The 21,371-nt window shown below is 40.0% G+C and overlaps 3 protein-coding genes across 7 annotated transcripts; all 3 read right to left on the bottom strand.

Annotated features, from left to right (window-relative positions):
* Positions 1-307: 307 nt before the first annotated feature.
* On the bottom strand, positions 308-4,258 carry LOC131333210 (serine/threonine-protein kinase Aurora-1). The gene is made up of 9 exons (XM_058367620.1): positions 4,104-4,258; positions 2,897-3,013; positions 2,359-2,505; positions 2,162-2,257; positions 1,729-1,824; positions 1,553-1,649; positions 1,221-1,338; positions 800-872; positions 308-695 (listed from the first exon to the last, which is right to left on the bottom strand). The coding sequence occupies exons 1-9, from the start codon at positions 4,137-4,139 to the stop codon at positions 594-596; spliced, it is 882 nt and encodes a 293-aa protein (XP_058223603.1). The 5' UTR covers positions 4,140-4,258; the 3' UTR covers positions 308-593.
* Positions 4,259-7,557: 3,299 nt separating this feature from the next.
* On the bottom strand, positions 7,558-21,008 carry LOC131333209 (uncharacterized). 5 transcript variants are annotated; one of them, XR_009201754.1, is made up of 6 exons: positions 18,062-18,615; positions 17,813-17,951; positions 17,609-17,737; positions 17,444-17,534; positions 7,786-8,076; positions 7,558-7,714 (listed from the first exon to the last, which is right to left on the bottom strand). XR_009201754.1 is itself a non-coding variant. In XM_058367616.1 (6 exons), the coding sequence occupies exons 2-6, from the start codon at positions 18,148-18,150 to the stop codon at positions 7,907-7,909; spliced, it is 618 nt and encodes a 205-aa protein (XP_058223599.1). In that variant the 5' UTR covers positions 18,151-18,284; positions 20,778-21,008; the 3' UTR covers positions 7,558-7,906. The 5 variants fall into 5 exon arrangements, 4 of the variants coding, with proteins under 4 accessions (XP_058223599.1, XP_058223601.1, XP_058223600.1 ...); XM_058367616.1 differs by adding an exon at positions 20,778-21,008 and having other exon boundaries at positions 7,558-8,076; positions 18,062-18,284; XM_058367618.1 differs by adding an exon at positions 19,363-19,560 and having other exon boundaries at positions 7,558-8,076; positions 18,062-18,284.
* On the bottom strand, positions 10,438-16,033 carry LOC131333208 (uncharacterized). Its single transcript, XM_058367615.1, has one exon. The coding sequence runs from the start codon at positions 14,390-14,392 to the stop codon at positions 12,770-12,772; it is 1,623 nt and encodes a 540-aa protein (XP_058223598.1). The 5' UTR covers positions 14,393-16,033; the 3' UTR covers positions 10,438-12,769.
* Positions 21,009-21,371: the final 363 nt, after the last annotated feature.

The following is a 21,371-nucleotide window of genomic DNA, read 5'->3' as shown; positions in this document are numbered from 1 at the left end:
ACTACATGAGCTAAGAAACTAACATCATCTAAGACAGGGTGCTTATTGTTGTGCGTTTGGATATGAATCTGTTGAGGCCTCTTATGAAGGAAATGAAAAGATGGAAGTGAAAAGACAACAAAAAGGCTAAATTTTGTATTTCGTTTCTCTCGTCGTTGTCCATTCCCTTGTAAAAAAAATCTCCCGTAATACAAAATATCCGGAAATGGCCTTAAGAAATCGCACGATGGAATGAATGTCCGACTCTTTTTGGTGCCTTATTGGTCACAACTAACTTACCAAAAACAAAGGGATCGAGATAAAACAATTTGAGGGGAAAGCATGAAAGGATAGATTTTATTGCTTCTAGGAGAGACATCCAATGTGACTCCAAAGAATTTAGACCTCAAGGCTCTTGAATAGACAGGATAATCTTGCACAAAACATTTTGCTCCTGACTTTTGGTAAGAAAACCTAATTGTTCAATGTGGCTCATATCTCCTTACATATTACATCAAGAATACACCCTAATGATTGCTAAAATAGATTGGCATACGGTCAGAAGGGCTATTCTTGTATATCATTGAACTTGATACTATTTGACAGTGCCTTGGTTAACTCCTATAAGTGCCAGAAGGATCTGCATTCTGAACAATCCATGGATGCTCAAGAAGCTTGTGCAGTGCCAATCTTTGTGAAGAATCCTTGACAAGCATCTGTCATTGAAAAACGAAAGGCAGCAAAACAAAGTTGTCAAACTTTAAATTACCATGTAGCGAAAATGGAGTTTATATTTAGTATGTAAAGAAAGAATTGGAACCTGACTAATGAGATCCTTTGCTGCTGAAGAGACTATTGGCTTTGGAGGGAACTTTAAATCGACTTGTACAATCCTGTACAAGGAATTAACAAGCCATGCCCAAATTGAGTTAGAGGTGTACATACACATACCTAACAAGATATACGTCAAATTTAATCCAATACCGGAAAAAAAAATCACCTATTTCATTCATAGATAAACATTGCTAAGTACTAGCTTGTAAGGCAAAATTTTAATCCCGTTTATATGGGAAAAGTGCATTTTATGTGAAGAGTACCATAAATCTGAGTGTGTATATGTGATTTTGTACAGATACTTTTCACATTATGTGCGTTTATTATCCATCTCCAATTAGGTGGTGACTAGCAAGACCTGATTATTTGAACATACTAACTATAACCATTTTGCATTTCCGCTTCACCTTCTATATGTGTCTGAGTGTTCCTTTGCTTCGAAAGGAGGAACCCCGTAAAGAAACTCGTAGCACAGGACACCAAGGCTCCATATGTCTACACTTGCATCATGCTCGACACTCTCCACTGTGAAAATAAAATAAAAAAAGGTCAATTGCAAATCTATCATCACTACACCTATATATGAGCCATTTTGTTTGCATATCTCATGAAGTCTTCACAACATTATACAATTTTGAGCAAAACTCGAAAGATTTGGTAATGGTGACAATACTCCCGGGACAGAGAAAGAAGAGAAGCAAACAGCTTATATACTGCATCCTTTGCCAAATGAACATACCCATCTCTGGTGGGAGGTAATCCAATGTACCACACATGGTCCGCCTACGGTTGAAAGTGTGCACTGACCACCCAAAATCTGCAATTTTGAGTTCACCCTGAAAGAAACCCAAATTGTTACAACTAAACCACAAATTAAGTCCATAGCAATTTAAAAGACTAAATGTTGGTTATTACCTGCGCCCCAATCAAGAGATTTTCTGGTTTAATATCTCTGTGAATTACATGCTTTCCATGACAGTAGATTAGGGCTCGAGCTAATGATGCCACATACTGTACCGCACAACCAGTTTGCAAAAGCAATAGTTTTAGAAAATCAATATCAATATTCAAGATAAAAACTAGAACTGTCAACAATGTCAACTCCAAGCTAATTGATTATGATGGGAAACACAATGGAAACTAAATTGGAAAAGAGGGAAAAAAGAAAAAAGAAACTAAGGCATGGAAACTCGCAGTTTGCAAAAGCAATAGTTTTAGAAAATCAATATTCAAGATAAAAACTAGAACCGTCAAAATGTCAACTCCAAGCTACTTGATTGTGATGGGAAATACGATGGGAACTAAATTGGAAAAGGGGAAAAAAAGAAACTAAGGAATGGAAACTCACAGTTGCAGCACGTCTTTCGCTGAAGTATTTACACTTCTGTAGCTCCTTGTAGAGTTCACCCTTGGCTGCATATTCCAATATCAAATACACTCGTTTCTGCAGTGATTGTATTCCAAAAGAGCTAACTAGTCAGGTGAACCAAAGGTAGAAAATTAACAATATGGAAAGCTGAGAAGCATGATTAACATTGACAATACCTGATCATAGAAGTATCCATAGAGGCGTAGAATATTGGGGTGTCTAAGATGACTCTGAATTTCAACTTCGCGGCGAAGCTGATGCTCAACCTGAGACTGTTTCAGCTGGCTCTTGAAAAGCACTTTTAGTGCCACAATGTGATTGCTCTGTCCAGAATGAAATAGATTTAATTGCCCATCAGCTGAACATTAACACAAATACAATTGCTAATCAGCTGAACATTAGCGGCGACAGAAGAAACAGTCGCCAAAGCTTTGTTCAGCTGCTGGAGAACCAAAGCTTAGAACTTACCTTGCACAGTCACGATGAACTCCTTAAATAGTAAGACAGTTCAAATATCACAATTTTCGTTAGGATTTCTAACGAGCTAGCAAACAATTTTTTGGGCAAAATTAATTTCAGGAGATAAGAAAACAGCAAGGAGCAGGCTCTAACGAAAAGTACTAATCCTGAGGCAACGTGTACCAACTGATACATGACAAAGCATTGCATAACTAAAACACATACTGTAAAATATAAGAATTCAAGATAACTGACCCTCTTTTCCCTTGCCAAATAGACATGGCCAAACTTCCCCCTTCCGAGAGGCTTTCCGATGTCAAAGTCATTGAGAGTCCACCTTCTTTTCTCCGCTGCTGTTACCTCGGAAGAAACCTGAAAACCATAATTACCAACACAACCACAATCAGAGTACGTCACACATGAACCTATAATGGCAGATTGGGAGTTGTAAGAGCGGTTCCATTCAAACCGTCTTTGATCTATATTGCAGATCAAAAGACTTGAAACACAGATCTCAAAGGAGTTATGATCTGAACAAAGGGGCCAAGTAATTTTCTATAAGCTCCTCAATTCATTTACACGAACGGCGCGCTGCCTTCAGTTTGCTTGAAAGGGTGCTGTTCAAAAAGAAAAATCCTATTCTACTAAAACCCTAGCCATTCATTTCTCTGAACAATCACATGAATACAGATTCCCTTCCCAGTGTCAAAGTAGTTGAGATCCTGAACATATATAAGAATGCTAAATTGGCCCCAAACCCTCATTTCATTTCCAAAAGCGAAGTTCCTTGTACCTTAAAGAAAAATTCATCAAGTACTTTCAGTTAGCTTGAAGATAATATGTGTGTGTGTGTGTGTGTGTCTATATATATATATATATATATATATATATATATATATATATATATATATATATATCTCTTCAAAAAAGTGCGAAGTTGCCCATCAGCTACCAAGACATATAAAGCAGAGAAAACAGAGGCAAAGATGCTCATCTCAATTCACGAATTCTAAGCTCACAGATATCAAGCCCTAATCGGCACGCAAATCTAACGACAAAATCTTGAATTTCTAACGAAATGGAAAAGAAAAAGAAACACATGTATAAGATGAAGATGCATAACCTTAAAAGATTTTTACACGTAAATGTTGTGCTAGGCACATTAGAGGGGACACAATTGTTTCTTTCTCAACAATTCCACATTCTGAAAGACTCTCCTTTTTTCCAGAAAACAGGCGAAATATAAAAGATGAGAAGGAAATTGAATTTCCCCAAATTACGACAACACAAAACCCCATTGAATTGATACTGAAATGACTCGTTTTTCAACGTTTCGCAATGTCATATCCATGTGTTTTTGACTAGCGCAATAACAATTAAAACGGGAGAAAAGCACAAGATATGAAAATCTGAACCTTATCAACGAACCCTAACTGAAATACGAGAAAGTACTTTTGCTAACCTTCTCCTCTTGCTGTGTCTCTGCGGCGATTGCCATGAGAGAGAGGGGGGGGGGGAGGAGAGAGAAAGAGAGAGAGAGAGAGAGAGAGAGAGAGAGAGAGGTTGGACGGAGAGGAGAGAGAGGGGTTGGACGGAGGAGAGAGAGAGAGAGCAGAGAAGGGACGTTGTCCGGCTGTTTGTTTTGAATGTGGGGAGGGGGTGATGGCAAAAGGGGAAAGGGGATTTCACAACGGTCGGATTTGAATGAGTGGACACGTGGCCAGTAGCGGGTGAGTTGTTTTTTCAAAAAATTTACTGCTTCGGGGAGCGTTGTGTTGGAATCTCGAGTAATCGCGAGGCAAAAGGATAACAATATTCACGAAGGTGGGGTGGGGAGATCTATCTTTGTTTTGTTTTGTTTTTTTCTTCCATGGAAAATGCTACGGAACGGAGTACTTCATCAGTTATACTCTCTACGAAATTACAGGCAATTTTTAAGCTTGAAAATTCAATGTCATTGTCGAAATAATTTTTGTACAATATAAATCTTGATGAGATCCTTTAAACGGTATAAAAAATCGAAAAACTATTTTAGAGGGAAAAAAAACACAATTTTTTTATATGACAGATGATTTTGTCACTCCCCTATTTGTTAATGTTACTCCAATTCTTATTTTTATTAGATAAATTTACTAAAACATCATTTTACTTTATTAGGTGAATTTACTAAAACACCCTTGCACTTTATTAGGTATCATAAAGTGCAAGGGGGTTTTAATCAATTCACCTAATAAAAACAAGAAGGGGAGGGGCGTTAACAAATAAGGGAGTTGCAAAATCAGCTGCATTTTCTATTTGTTAAAATACCTTGAAAAGTGTTACAAGTGCTTCGAAAATAGTTTTTTTTTCCTTCTTGCCTTATTGAGAGTCAATAGATAATCATATTTTCATTAAACAGTTATTCGTAGTCAGCTTACACGAACCTTAACTAATCCTTAAGACCATAAATCTAATGTCCACTAGTGGTTTACCCCCAAAAAAATGTCTTGCTAGCAGGGCCTCACTTAAAACCGAAACAAATGCTCCGTATGGACTAATCTAAAGGAGCTAATAATAACTGAGACGTTTCGAACCTGAGACCTTAGAAGGGATCAAGCCCTCCAAGTACTTTGACCACCAGGCCAACCCATTAGGGTTGGAGGGGACCTCTTTTGTGCCTTTAATCTTTTGTGCCTTTAATATAGAACTATCTCGAGTTTAAAAATTTACCAATCCACTCAAGCAATATAAACTTCACCAATAAATAGTTACTCTAAAAAATTATTCCCTTCGTTCCAATTTGTTTATTCATTATAGGAATTCTCCCATTTTATTGACTCAAAATGTTTGGGTTGAAAAATGTTTAGATCTTAAAAAATACCCTTTAAAAAGTACAATAAATTTAATTGGTTGTAAAGTATAATTTTACAGTAACTTTAAAGGGATATAATTGGAACTTTGCCTTTTTAGTGGTTTTTAAAATTGCAAACAATTTGAAACAGTCCAAAAAAAAAAGGTGAGCAAACAAAATGGGACAAAAAGAGTAAGTCAATCGAACATCAATTCCGTAATAACCAAAGAATATCGTTCTCAAACAAATGAACGAAAAATATGATTTTCAAGTACACTTTAAAATAAATTCCAATGGATCTTGTTATGATCATTGTTTGATCAACTTAATTTTTTGCAGCAAAGTCATCAAGCTCTACGTCATGAATAGTTCAGATCAAATTTTGGACTCCAAATGAACTCCGTATTGTTTGGACTCCAAATGAAAGGAACAACACCAACCCCCCCTCCCCTAATGGAATGTGTCAACACCACCCGGTTCATTGTGATGGAAAATTTTGAGCGTTTCGATTTACAAAATCGATATCCGATTTCTATTATTCGGAGCCTTCTGATTTTTATTGTAGAGTCAGCTAAAATAACAGAGTGCAATTTTGCTTTAAGAAGGAGGGTGAACATTACCCTCCTTCTTATTGGTTGAAAAGTGTAAGTCTCACCCGTGCAATACATTTTTTGGTAAGCATAACATCACTTTGTGATGAGATCCATATCATTTCAACCAATAGGAAGGAGAGTAATGTTCACCCTCTTAAGTGGAGGGTGAGCAAAACTCAAATCACAATAACACCCCTAAATAATATTACTTGCAACCCTAACAAGGTCATGTACCCCTTTTATTACTCGTTGATGCTATCCATATAAGATTTGTTTACATAATTTCTGCACAAGTAGAGGTTCATTATTTGATCTTTCATCTCAAAGTAATATATTCATCATTGTACACTATTAATGAAATATTACTTACACAAACATGTGCTATACTTATTTTCTCATCTTTTTTTTTTTTTTTGATCCAACTTATTTTCTCATCTTGAAAAACGAACTACTATACTACCTTCTTTAGATCATCATCATTACCTCGACCACGATCAATGGACTTCAACGAAAACTAATGTCACAACCACTATCATTAACATCCCTCTAATTTTTCCCACTCGACTATAGGTATTCCTCTCACTCCTCAATGGCGGCCTCGCGTTTCAAAGCCTCGTTTGAGCTTTGATTATGATTTAAATGATTTGGTATCAACTGAAAATCTAGGGTTACTAGATGAGATTTGATTGGTATTGGCTGGAAAGTTTTAACGAAAATAAGGGAATGGTTGAGGGGTCCAGTGAATTTTAAGTTTAAGTCAATTAAATCGTTAATAGTAGTCACTGATAGTTGAGGGTAGAGATTATGCTTGCAATAAGTTTCCTTACCATTAATTTGTAATCTAAACTCTAGATTTGGTCTAAGGATGGAAAATTTGCACTAGCTGGCGATCCATCCATATTGAAGCTAATGGAGTAAAACAATAGTAATATACAGTATGTTGTTAAGAGGATGCCTACCCACAGGCCGGCCACATGCAAGCCTAAAGATAGCCGTTGCCTCTATTAATATCTCAAGTGCTTCCCCACATTAAGCATTATGTTTCCTCCAACGGTCCTCTTTCTGAAGGCATAGCAAGCCATGTTTTCTGACTGAACATGCTCTCTATTTCAATTCAATTAATAATTACTCCACTAAACTGATTTACGTAGTACGTTAGTAGTAGTCTTTTGTTAACTTTTGTCTTTCTTGCATTAAAAAACTGACACTTAAAAAGAGGAGGCAAGTCTCTCTTTGAGGATTCAGATGATTACACGGGACCTCTCATCTTCCCTCGCAATCTTAAAACACAACCTCCCTCGTGTTAAGAGGAATGTTACACACACAGATGTTCACAGATTCGGTTAAATGTGTCCAGAATCATCTGATGGGCATGGATTCTACACGGTGGATGTGGAGCCCACACATATTAGATGGTTCTGGACAATTGTGTCTAAATCTGTGCACATCCATCTTTGTATGGGGCATATTTGTTATGTATAAAAACAAAGTCATTCACTAAATCCTTCTGTTACCAATACCCAAAAAACAAAAACAAAAAAGAGAAACTCTGGTAAGACAAAATAGTTACGGACATCCAAAATTCCTGGTTCCTCCTGCTGTCGATTAACAGACCATAGACAGCTTGAAAATACAAAAGGCTCGAGTAAAATACAAATAAATAAATTAGCGAGCATTAAACGGCTGCTCATTTATCTCATTTCTAGAAGCAGTCGGACAAAGCTGCTCCAGTGAAGACTAGGAATTGATTGAGTAGCAGAACTTCAGCCAAACTCAGCTGTGGCATCTTCTACATGCCGCTAATCTGAAAAGTGTGGCGAGACATGGAACCAACACTCATGTTCAAGAATCCTTTGAAGTAATTCGACTAGCCGATTGTGGGCTTCGATTGGTTCTTAGGAAGTATGATGGAAGGAAACGTGGAATCACAGCTGCCGATCCCAAACAAAGCACTACCAAGATTACGACCCACCAGGCATGTTGGGGGATGAATAACAATAACTCATCACAAACTGCCATGAAAACAAGTATGCATCACGTAATCAGCGCAGGTATCAATATCAGAATAGCACATTTCTAGCAACAACTGATGACAAAAATGACACAACGATGGCTTAGATTGGGATAACACGTTCAGACTTATAACTAAAAAAATACATAAATGCAGAGTTATCAGAGCATCTGCCCGGAGGACGTAATAGCATATAATACCCTTCATGTTACAAAGAAAGAAAACATAACAACAAATTGCTATATCATAAAGTTCATAAAAGATGGTGCTTTTCTACGAAATCAGACATGTCAGGTTGGGGCTCATGCAGATAAACATTTGCTGCAGGGCGATCTCAAAGCATCAAGTTAACTTTATCTTTGGGATCAAAGTCTAGCTGACTCCGCTACAAAAAAATCAACGTTCACACAAACTTGACTGCCTGTAATGCTATTATGTCCACTCAGATGGTCAAATTCATCATCTTCTTTATTCTGAGAAGCACAAAAGAAGAAAGTGGATTCTTCTCTAGCCAAATGTAAAGAATAGCATGGAACGCCCCATAATTTATTTACTTTTTTTTTTTTTTTGATCAGACGAAAAGGTTTACAAGGCTACATAGGGACTTCATTACATAAAACAGTAAATAAAGAAAAAGGGGGTGAAGCAGTCCAACTGGGTGGAAGATTTCTTCTCTTTGCCAAAGCTGCTACATGGTGGGCAACCCCATTAGCTTGCCTTCGAATCCATCCAAAGCTATGGCCCCCTCTTCTAGCCATGTCACGGATATCCAACACCACCGCCAAAACTTCCCAGGGAGGGACCAATTCAGAAACACTCAAAGAAATGGCTTGCTTGTTATCAGATTCTATCTTGGCCTCTTTAATATCCAAAGTCTTGAGCATCACACACGCTTCTCTTATGGCTGAAAGCTCCCCATGCAAGCTTGAAGAAACCTTTACTGGCTTAGTTCTACCATCTACAATTTTCCCTTCCCAATCACGTAGAACAACTGCAACAAACCCTTCTTTTTCTTTTGCTGACATAGCAACATCACAATTAACTTTGTATTTACCTCTGTCCCGAGCCTTCCAATGAGAAATATCATCTCTATGTGGAGGGTTATCCATGTGGACATTGAGACTCTCTCTAGTACATGAAAATTCTGTCATTGCAAAATTCGCCTTTGCAACTGTTTCCAAAGGGCTGACTCCCCCTCTACCAAAGATGGCATCATTCCTTGCTTTCCAAATGTACCAAGAGATAAGAGCCACTTTGCTGAGAAAGGTGACTGCATCTTTTGAACCCAACCTTTCAAACACCTCAGAAGACCACCGTAAAACTGATACTGGACTGCTTCTATCACCATTTAAACAAATGTTGCATCCAAACCAAACTGCCCTCGTCCACGGGCAAGCAAAAAGAAGATGTTCTATAGATTCTGTTGCCTCATCACATAATGGACACTTACTAGAATTGGCACATCTCCTTCTGTACAGATTCTCCTTGGTTGCCACTGCATTTTTACAAACTCTCCACCAGAAATTACGAATTTTACTTGGGACTTTCAACTTCCAGACAAGTTTCCAGAAGCCTTCCTTAGGTTTGAAAGAAGGCTCTGGCTTATCTGTTTGTTGTCTCAAAAAAGCCTCATATGCCAATTGATATCCAGATTTAACTGTGTAAGCCCCATTTTGAGTAAAGTGCCACACCATAATGTCATTCCTGCTTTCAAGAGGAAGAGGAATACTCGTAATCGCTTTCAACTCTTCTTGTGTTACCACCGACGAAATCTTCTGCTTATCCCAAATGCCTCTTGGGAGTATCACATCTGCCACAGATTCAAACATACAATCAGCTGGTTTTGTAGACCTTATCTTAAAGTGAGGTAAAGAAGGGATCCATTGGTCTTCCCAGAATTTAGTATTGACACCATTCTGCACTTGTTTCCTGATTCCTTTAACCAGCAGATTCCTTCCATGCAACAAACTTATCCAAACTGCAGAAGCATGACTCCCTCGTGCCGCTTGTAAAAAGGTAGAATTTGGGAAGTAAATTCCTTTCAGAATCTTTGCCCAGAAAGCATTAGGATTCATAAGCAACCTCCAACACTGGCGAGCCAAAAGAGCTTCATTGAAAGCTCTGTAATTCCTGAAACCCATGCCCCCTTTTGACTTAGGCTCTGATAACTTGTCCCACGCTACCCAACAAATCCCCTCGTCTTCAGGATTGCCTTTCCACCAAAAGGTACGAGTTATAGCATCCAATTTGTTACAAATCGATTTGGGAAGCAAAAAACATGACATGGTATAAGTTGGAATGGTTTGCACCACTGACTTGATCAATATTTCCTTTCCTCCTTGAGAGATCAGTTTTGATTTCCACCCTTGCATCTTATTCAAAGATTTCTCCACCAAGAAAATATAAGCCTCTGCCTTTGATTGGCCCCAAAAGGAGGGTAGCCCCAAATATTTCGAGTCACCTTTCATAATGGGGATGTTCAAGAAATCTGATATTGTCTGTTTATCCACTGCATTCATGTTTGAAGAAAAAGCAACTGCCGACTTCTCAAAATTAATAGACTGGCCTGAAGCAGCCCCATACTTGTCCAAAATCACCTTGATCCTCCTGCATTCCTCCAGCTCTGCTTTGGCAAAGAGGAGAGCGTCATCCGCAAAGAAAATATGGGAGAGCTTTGGACAATGACGATTGATTTTAAGACCAGATAAGGCACCTTCACACACTTCCTTAGCGATGAGTTTGGAAAGAACCTCCTTCACCAACAAAAATATGTAAGGGGAAAGGGGATCTCCTTGGCGCAGGCCACGTTCAGGAATAACTCTGGCCCTAGTTTCTCCATTTGCACAGACTGAGAACTTGACTGATGTTAAGCATTCCATGACCCAATTAACCCATCTAGAACAGAAACCCATTTTCAGGAGCAAAGCATTCAAGAAATCCCATTCCACTCGATCATAAGCCTTATTAAAGTCCAGCTTGATGGCCATAAAACCCTCGCTTCCTTTACATTTGCGTTGGAGGAAATGGAACACCTCTTGGGCTATAATAATACTGTCTTGGATCATTCTTCCAGGGACAAAAGCTGACTGATTAGGGGAAATGATGGTGTTCAAAATCTTCTTGAGACGATTTGCCATAACCTTAGTGAATACTTTAAGAGAAAAATTGCATAGACTGATGGGCCTGTATTGAGAAAGAGTCTCGGGGGACTGTACCTTTGGAATAATCACTAGATTAGTTGAATTGAATTCTTTGAGGAGGAAACCTTCAGCAAAAAATCTCCTGACAGCCCTGCACAGACCCTCACCAACAATATCCCAAAATTGATGGTAAAAATAGCCAGGGAAACCATCAGGACCTGGGGCTTTAAGTGATCCCAGATGGAAGACTGCCTCTTTGATTTCCACATCTGTAATCTCTTTAGTCAGATCCCTGTTCATCTCACTGGTAACCGAACAGTCAACCTTGACTAGAGTTGAGGAGAAATCTCTTGGTCCTGAAGACAGAGAAGAAATTATAGAGATGCATGTTAATTCCACTCTCCTCCTTAATCCACGATCCATTCCCATCTTTTATCTGCAAGACCTGGTTCCTTTGTCTCCTTTGAGTCACCACAGCGTGGAAGAAAGCTGTGTTTTTATCCCCATACTTTATCCAATTTAAACGTGATCTTTGATGCTGGTACATTTCTTCCCTCAAGAGAGTGAGCTCCAACTCCTTCTTAATCTCCTGCTCCTGTGTAAATCTTTCATTCGAAAAGGGGTTATTCTGGATGGTGCTAAGCTGAGCTTTGAGATCCCTGATTCTGTCTTTATTGTTACCAAACTTCTTTTTACTCCAAACCTTCAGCATGTCCTTACACTTCCTTAATTTTTGAGCCCATTTAAACAAATCTGACCCCCTCTGATCAATACCCCAAGCCTCTTGAGTCACTTCTCTACATTCAGTACTCGTATTCCACATAGTTTCAAACTTGAATTGGTAAGGGACTCTCTTCAAAGGCAGACAACAGTTGATTATAAGAGGACAATGATCTGAGCCCACCTGAATCTCATGGAAAACCTGTGCTAGGGGAAATAAGTTTCTCCATTCTACTGATGCCACAGCCCTATCCAATCTTTCCCTGATATTGTTCATTCCACTCTGATTATTAGACCATGTATAAGCTGGACCCTTAAACTCCAAGTCCATAAGCTCGCATTCAGAGAGCAACTGTTGAAATTGCTCAATCCTGGCTCTATTGCAAGTGATTCCTCCCTGCTTTTCCCATAAGGAACCAATATCATTGAAGTCCCCCACACAAAGCCAGGGGAGGTCAGTTTCTTGGCGAATGGTTTTAAGAAAACGCCAAAAATCTGATCTCTGCTGCCAAGGAGGGGCATAAATAAAAGTACACAGCCATTTAGTAGGGTTAGATGGCCAAGTAACCAAACATCTCATAATATTCTTAGACTTAAAACGAACCTCAATATCCACCTCTTCTTTCCACCATAAAGCTAAACCACCTGAAAGACCTATTGGGTCAACATAACTACTACAAGGAAAATGGAGCCTCCTTCTTATTTGTTCTAGTGTATTCCTCTTATTTTTAGTCTCCATGAGGAATACCACTAGGGGACGATGGGTTGTGCACAGCCCTTGTAAGATCTGGAATGTCAGCGGTCGCCCCAACCCCTGAACATTCCAGCTGAGCATCACCATTGGGTCCGTGGCTGTTTAGGGCCAGCCACCGGTGCCCTAGGTTCAGCTCCCACATTAGAGTCCACCTCAGATAACAAGTCATCGATCAACCGGCTATTATTGACCGAAGTAAGAGAAAACTGAGAAGAGTGCTCGACTTGTACCTCAATCAAATCTTGGTCAGAGAGGTTTGATAACATGCATGGATTCTTCCTGGGGCGCCCCCTGCTCCCTCTACCCCCTCTGTTTGAGCCACTCCTAGGGTTGATTTTTCCCCTTTTGGACACAGAGTTCTGACTAGGAATTAATTGGTCCGGAGAGATTGACCCTCCCTTATAAGCATTCTGATCCTCCCAACTGATAAGCAGAGCCTTCTTCCTCTGACTCTCTTCCTCCTCGGAATCATCTGGGTTCTTTTGCTTTAGGTTAAGGAGACGGTTAAAGATATTAGAGAGGCCCACCTCTGATTGGAAATGGCCCACCTCTTTAATTGGAGACTGGCCTAGCAGATTTCCAAAGCCCAAACCTTGTATCATGAGTGGCCCACCTCTTGGGCTGTCCGGTTCCTCTACAAAGTATTGAGAATTGGTTGAAATAGGCCCAGGACCAAGCCCAGAGACTCGACTCGTGTTCTCCACACTTTGGCATTTCCACTGCGCCCCTTCATGCGACAGGCTAGCAGTCATCTTTATCCCTGGCCTAGGTAAAACATCCTCAGGGTGCGACACCTGTCCCGAATTAGATTGTACGACCTTATTACCCATATTCTCGTGCACCACCTCCTTTGTACGGAGAAAATTTCCCCTCGCCTCATCCCTACACGCCTCCGTTTGGAATTGACACGCGCCACAATCACAGAGTCCCCCTTCGTCTCCCTCCATGGTAGGGTTTCTCTTGCAATCTCTAGGGTAAACCAATTTTTCAAGATGTTTATCCCCATACTGAACGGTATCCAACCAAGAAATCTCCGCCCTGAGTTCCTCAGCACCCCCTTTTTGTTGCTTCCACGAATCATTCGAATCCAAACAATCATTCTGCGTGTGTCCAATCCTTCCACATCCATAACAATAGTCCGACAGCCTTTCATACCTGAACTTGACCCAGAGATCTTCATTAACCCTCTTCAAAAAGAAACCCTCCTTCAAGGGTTTCGTCACATCTATCCAAACTCGAACCCGCAGAAACTTGTTCAGCTTTCCACGTCCATCTGGGTCTTCCACTGCAATAACATCTCCCAGCGTCTCCGCTATCCTCATTCCGCTTCGGGTGTTCAAAAAACCGAGAGGAAGCCCTTGAATCTGGACCCAAAAGGGACTACAAGAGAAGTCTATTTCTTCCAGCGTTTTGTGTCCGTCCCATTTTCGAAGCACCATCAAACACCCCATCACTGACCAAGGCCCCAAGCTGATAATCTTGCAGAGGTCATCTTCAGACTTGAAACAGAAAGCATACGTGTTATTCCACCAAGCAGAAACAGAGACCTCTTCTCTGGTGCGCCAGGCCTTTGTAATCACATTAGAGACCCCTTTCTTGTTGAGAATTTTACTAGAAATTATCTTACCCACCAGAGTAAGTCTAGATCGGTGGGAAGAATCATCAAAACTCGCATCTAAATCTATGATATCCGGCTCAGCCATAAGCGTGGGTTAAGCCGAAAAACAGAGAGTAGAAAGAGGAAGAAGAAAGGAAAAAGAGGAAGAGACGAAAAGGGAAAAGGGAAAGGAAATGGGATTAAAGTGGTGAGGGAGACAATAGATCTGGGGTTAAAGAAAGGAGGAGGAAAAGACTAAGATAGACGAAGAAATGAAAAATAGAAAAGCCAAAACGGAGTTATCCGTAGTCTGAAAATCCCAAAGAAAAGAGAAAAATTCCAACCTTGGGGGGAATCTCTATTCTAGAGAGAGAAACTCTCATTTTAGAGAGAGAAAGACATAATTTATGTACTAGATACTGGATACATAAAGCTAATATCATTTTCCAACACTAATAATTTCTTGGATAGAATGAGGACTGAGGAGAGAATGCTCACAGTATCATAACTTAGGGAATGTAAAGCCTATCACATGGTCGCTAAGGAAATCATGTCAGCCATTCTAACCTTGTTTCAATTATAATAGGGTTGCAGCAATCTTGTGGCCCACCAAAGGCAGTTGAGTTTAATATGCATTCTTGTATCAGAAGTTTTAGCGGTTCACTATGTTACAAGCAACTATCTGAACAAGGTTTTGCTTCATTGTGTCACCAAATTTCTTTTCTGATTTATTAGTGAAGCTTCTAATGTCTGCCACCTATGATGCACAGACACGGACACGGACACAAGGACACAGGAATTCTAAAAAAATGGGGATACGGACACAGCGGGGGACACGCCACGTGTATATTCAATTGTTTTTTTATTTACCGGTTCCACCCACACAATTTTTGACACTCCAGTTCAGCCATACAAATCAAGGGCTGAGATTAAACCCCTTAAATGGGCACACATACACAACCTCACCAAATCTCTCTTTCCCTACCATCACGACCTACCAGCTAACCCCCCCCCTCTCCGGCCACTTAATCTCTGGCGACCTCAGCTCCAGCGACCCTAATTTTTTAAAGGAAAAAAAAGGGGGCCGAAAAATAAATGAACACCCCAACAGCCTAACCAAAATGACTATTCAAAACACAAAAAATCATGGTTTCTACATGGGTGTGACGATTACAGATCAGACAACAGTGAACGACGGCTATGACGATGCCAAATCAGACAGAGAGAGATGCGAGCTAAGTGGGTGTGATTGAAAAAGGAGTAATTACACCCACACTGAAATTCAGTCAGTCTTTCTCAAGTCAAATTCTTCACAATTTTTTTCCGATAAGTAAGTCTTCACAATTTGCTTAAATGCGTCGATTGTATTGTCACAAACAACAAAAAAACATACCACCCTTTCCGAAAATCCTCCATCTTTCGTAGATCTCACAAGACCCAGATGACGAGAGAGAGAGAGTGTGTGTGTGTGTGTGTGTGTGTACTGGGTTGCTCGCTGGAGATGGGGTTGCCGATGAAGACCCTCGCCGGAGATGTAGGGATCCGAGTCCTGGATGGAGGGGGTATGTCGTGAAAGATTGTAGGGAGAGAGATTAGGTGAGGTTGTGTGCCCATATAAGGAGTTTAATACTTTAATCTCAGCCCTTGATTTGTATGGCTGAGATGGACTGTCAAAAATTGTGTGGGTGGAACTGACCCCTTTATATATACATACAGTCCGGATCAAGTCCACACCCCTTCCCGTCCGCACCTCCCCTTTCTCGATCGAATTTCGATGATCCGAGCCGCTCAATGTGTTCAAAACGTGACTTTAAGGATACCCACGAGAAATCGGCAAAAGAAAAACACAGGGAAGGGCTTGATTTGAGCATGTTTTTAAATAAAATACAAACAAAAACTGTTCGGATGAAGCCTTCCCGATCATTTTTTTTGCCGATTCTCGCGGATACCCTCAAAATCACATTCTGATCATTGAGTGGCTTGGATCATCGAAATTCGATTGGGAAATGGGAGGTGCGGATGGTGCGGACGGGAAGGGGTGTGGACTTGATCCGGACTGTACACACACATACATATATTCCAATTTTTGAAAATAGTCAATCTCATTGAGTGATTCATTATGAAATTCTTAATGATCGATGCATCATTTGTGATAGTTTATGTGATATATTAGATAAGGAAAGTCATGTATTAAGTTAATTTGTGAAAATCAGAAATAGATCTACAAAATGTCATCCTAAGATCACCAATAACTGGGAGAGAGAGAGAGAGAGAGAGAGAGAGAGAGAGAGAGAGGGAGAGAGAGATCGTGAAACAGCTGTGAAGTTGTCTGCAGATTAGGGTTTAATACGCTGGAGATATGTTCTTTCATAGGTTTAATTATGATTTAACCCAAATTTTTTGAGTAATAACATATTTACCCGCGAAAAAATTTTAAAAATTACAAATGCACCCCCGTCCTGTCCCATACGTGTCCCCATCCAAAAATTAAATTATATTATTAGACACGCCGCGTGGAGTGTCAGACATGTGTCCCCGTGTCCGGACACGGCGATACCTCGACCTCTAGAGGTGTCGGTGCTTCACAGTCTGCCACTCAAAGATCTTACATTCTCTCTTTGGTATTTACTTTCTCAAAGAAATAAGCAGGTGTAAGAAGGTACTTAGTAGTTTTTCAACCTTGGCATGCAGCACAACCCCTAACACTCGAACTGAAAAAGTTTATGCAAGCAGTTTTTCACACTTAAAGATTCAATTGTCTAAGATGAAGAAGCCGATGACAGATCATAGCAACTTCTTTGTTCATGCTTCTGAAATTTCAAAAATACACGTTGAAATGGGGAAAAAATTGCATCACATTTCCATGCCAAAAGTTCAAAATGCTGCCCTCGGCAAAACATATTTTAGAGCAAAACACGGGTTCCTCAATAATAGACATCTGGAATGACATGCCTGTGACAGGGTAAAATAAGATGGAAAAGTTCTAGTCTCAGGCAACCAGAAAGATACAGTCACTATAGGTCAAGAAATTGCTAACCATCAATTTAGTTTTTTAAATTGCACAGATATACGAAAATTTGAAAGGACAAAAAAAAAAAAACCTAGTTCAACAATCATGAGTGGCATGACATAATCTAAGAGGGGAATTTGAAGTTACCTATGTTAAAAATGACTTCTTTTCTCTCCTGTACATTTGGTAGTGCAACCACCCCCTCAGGCTCCACAGTCACCAGGACGTACATTCCATCCTGAGCAGAGTTCTCAACTAAAGTCTTTTCAACCCAACCAATGAATAATTATGCAGAAAGAATTATTATCAAACCTGGTCACTTGACAATTCCAGATTATCAGTTTTGAAAATCAACTTCTCCGTATTGAGTAATTTTCTCTTCCAATTCTGCCCTAAGCTTGAATTTCCTCTTGTAAGCAGCAGAGAAAATCTTGAAGGTATCTATTCATCGATAACAATGAGGTAAGTTTCACAAGGAAATATCGAAAAAACAAGAAGATGTTTCACTGCACATACAGAAGCTGGATATGATATCTTCACTTCGTAAGACGTATAAGACTTAACCCCCTCCAGTAGGTAAAGGCGGGATCCCATTTGTAATGGCAGAGTTTCCTTCCACAGCTCCTCCCCAACATTCAAAATTTTTCTATCGATCCTGTTAAATTAGTTAGACAACTCTCCCTTAATCCATACAGGAAATCATGGTAATAAGATGGTGTCAAATAAGATTCCAAAGCCCATATGCAACCGTACAGGAATACTTACGTCTCCCCACGACTGTACGGTAGGCCACTCAGAATTAAACTGAGAATGTTAATCAGAATCAACAAATAGCGTATATGTGCAAGAATCATTCTCGTAAAAAGTATTGGAATCCCAGTATGGCTATTTTTTAACTGGAAGCTCAAAACTTTCCTAAGACTAATTGGGTGGCTCCTCCATGAATTAATGATCCGTCCTGGTCAAGTTAATATATTGTACAAAGCTCCTGCATAAACAAGAGAAGAACCGAAAATTTAAACAGAAAGGAACACGAATTTGTATATTTCTATGCACATTACAATGACAATTCGTACATACAAAAACTGTAACTGATGCAAGGGTTGACTAATCCTGTATAAACTAGCACAAGAAGAATATAAACATAGTCTGCAGTGGTGGTGTTTTTTTAGACACTAATTAAACCATCTACAAACCCTTCAAAGTTATGATATCACATCGGGCCTCAACGGTAAATTTAGCTAGTCATCAATTTCACATGTTGTCGGAACCCTAATTTTTTGTGGTTTCAACAAGTTCAAGGGAAATCAATCGAGAGATCGAGAGAGAGATCGATTGATTGATCTCAAGAGAGAGAGAGAGAGAGACCTTGGTAGTGGGTATAGCGTCGGTGGTCCCGAAGGGGTGCGCCTAGGGGAGGCGCTTTTTGCTGACCACCACTGCCTTCACCACTCCGGCGACCAGAGAGAGATAGTCAGGGGAGAGGGGCGACCAACCCAGCCACCATCCCCACCACTACTGCCTACACCACTCCGGCGAACACTCATGGGCCTCTGGCGACCACCACCACCACACCGATACCGACAACAAGCTCGAACTTCTACCAAGCTCTCTCTCTCTCTCTCTCTCTCTCTCTCGCACACAGTTTTTGTATGACCCCTAATCTCTGTTTCAATTCGTACCCCTAATTGAAAAACTATGGTTCCAATTTCTGAAACCCTAATTTGAAACCCCCTAATCGAATTAGAAACTCTATGTTTTCGTCAAAAAAAAGTACTTCAATTTTTTGCACAAAGTTATAAAATAAAATAAAATAAGAGGTTTCCCCAGAGTGTTCTGCTTCAATTTCTCCCAAGATTTCAGTTTTTTGCTGTTGTCTTGATCGCTGTTTCTGCTGCCTTTTGTAGCAGCCGTGGATGGCTCAGGTTTGATAAGTAATAAGTCAAAAGCTGGGCCAAATTATTGGTTTGTTTTGTGCCTAAAGCTTTATAAATCATCCAGAAAATAACTCTTCCTGATACGTGTAGGAACCAATTTACAGATGTATCTGAGAGAGAGAGAGAGACCTTGGTTGAAGTTCGTAGATCTGGTTTGTCCTCTTCTCTCTGCGTGGTTTCAAATCTCGTCGGTGCGGTGGTGGTGGTCGCCGGAGGCACTGGGGTCTCTCGCCGATGGAGGTAGTCGCCGGAGGTGGGGAGGAAGTGGTGGTGGTCGGCAGTGGTGGGTGTTGGTCGAAGCGTGTGTTTTGATTTTTCAAGTTTTTTTTGGCTGGGTTAAATCAGTGGGTCCCACATGCCAGTCAGCTCATTGTATGGTACATAGAATATGTTTGGTTCAATGCAATCAAAGTTTAAATGAAATGGTCATTCCAACTACATTCTTATTCTTATGTTTCGTTTATTAATAAAGGATGGGATGACTATCCCAAATAGAATAAACCTTAGTAACGGAATTATCATTTCATTCCACTAAAAAAATAAGGATTGTCATTCTATTTCTTTTTTCATACCAAAATTACTAATGTTACTCTAAGGTTCACTAGTAATACACACAAAATTACTATTGCCATACCAAAATTACTATCATCACACCAAAAATCATTATTGTCACTCTAAAAATTACTTTTGTCATACCATTCTATTGCGGATGAGAACTATAATGCCCTGTTTTTTGCCAACGTTAATTTAAATAAAACTAAACAAAGTCTAATATTTATTGAAATAAAATTATAATTTAGTCTTACAAACAAATAAGTTTTGAATCAAATTGCATTTATTTAGCTTAAAAGGGAAGCGGCGCTATTGTAAATCTACTCCTCTTAGTGGACGTCTTCATCAACAAGACTTGGATCAGCTCCGTACTCCTCCAGCTGATAAAACTATTCCTGTTCATCTCCAAATTTCGGCATAAAATGATAGGGACACAAAAATAGCACGGTGATTAATTAAGTCCAATAGCTAACTTTTATCCATATGTCCCATGCTTTAACAACTCCCACATACATATCCTATCAATAATTTGGCTATCAGCAGAGACTGACAACCCGATCAAAAATGCTACTCACACAACGTACGGACACACACAACTCACAGAACCGCTGACGTCATACCAAAAACGATGTCGCTTTGTTTATAAAAAAAAAAAAACCCAGTCGCCCTTCCCTTCTCCTTCTCCTTCTCCTTCTCCTTCTCCTTCAGTTCAGTCATTCTCCTAACAATAGCGAACAGAGAAACCCCTTTCCCCTTCTTTCTCCATTGACGCTCAAAATTTCCAGAGAAGAGAGAGAGGGCTTCTCATATTTTCGTATTAGGGGTTTCTCAAATTTTCGAATTAGGTTTTTTTTTTTTGCAGCACAACAGTTTAGGGTTTCTCAATTTGAAATCCTCTAATTGATGAGGATGAAGAGTAAATAGTGGGGGTAATCAATCTATCTGATACAAGGAGAGAGAGAGAGAGAGAGAGAGAGAGAGAGAGAGAGTACCCGTTGTTCGATCAAAGTGGCGTCCGAGGATATGGAAGGAGAGACACTCAACGGTCGTCTCCAGGTGTTCTTGTCGTCTTTGTTTGCGAGTCTTGGAGGGGTTTTCGGTCATAACCAAGGAGAGGAGGAGGAAGAAGAAGAAGAAGAACCGGAGTCTGATATGGCTTCGAGAGCTGCTGCTATTCCAAAGAACCAGAGTCAAATAGTAGGGGGTTTTTTTTAGCGTCAATGGCGAAAAAACGACGTCGTTTTGGGTATGACGTCAGCGGTTGTGTGAGTCCGTACGTTGTGTGAGTAGCATTTTCCTGTGTGGGAAGTTAAAGGGTCCCACCCAACTTCTCCTTGCTTCCCAAGGACGCAAACGCGCGCAAAAAAAATAGTAATAATTTTAACACTACACTCATTTACACACTTATTCCCACACTCATAATAAGGGTGGGGCCCACACACTGGGGTGTGTAGTGTGTGCGGGCTTCACTCTTATTATGAATGTATGTGTGTGAATGGATGTGTAAATGGATGTGATGTTTAATATGATTCTTCTGTGAACTGTAGGTGTTTGCTCAGTTTTTTTTTGATATTGTATCCGAGTTG

The sequence above is a fragment of the Rhododendron vialii genome, chromosome 7a, assembly GCF_030253575.1.
Source record: "Rhododendron vialii isolate Sample 1 chromosome 7a, ASM3025357v1".
In the NCBI taxonomy this organism is placed as follows: Eukaryota; Viridiplantae; Streptophyta; class Magnoliopsida; order Ericales; family Ericaceae; genus Rhododendron; species Rhododendron vialii.
The sequence above is the reverse complement of the archived record's forward strand: the minus strand, read 5'-3'. Positions and strand labels throughout refer to the sequence as shown.

Coding starts and splice junctions, on each gene's coding strand:
- LOC131333209 (XM_058367616.1), bottom strand. CDS start 18,150: ATGATTCTTGCACATATACGCTATTTGTTGATTCTGATTAACATTCTC. Junction 17,952..18,061: donor CCGTACAGTCGTGGGGAGAC/GTAAGTATTCCT, acceptor CTAATTTAACAG/GATCGATAGAAAAATTTTGA. Junction 8,077..17,443: donor AGAAGTCATTTTTAACATAG/GTAACTTCAAAT, acceptor TTTTCATGGCAG/TTTGTGATGAGTTATTGTTA.
- LOC131333208 (XM_058367615.1), bottom strand. CDS start 14,392: ATGGCTGAGCCGGATATCATAGATTTAGATGCGAGTTTTGATGATTCT.
- LOC131333210 (XM_058367620.1), bottom strand. CDS start 4,139: ATGGCAATCGCCGCAGAGACACAGCAAGAGGAGAAG. Junction 1,825..2,161: donor GCGAAAGACGTGCTGCAACT/GTGAGTTTCCAT, acceptor TGTGCGGTACAG/TATGTGGCATCATTAGCTCG. Junction 873..1,220: donor CACTCAGACACATATAGAAG/GTGAAGCGGAAA, acceptor TTCCTTGTACAG/GATTGTACAAGTCGATTTAA.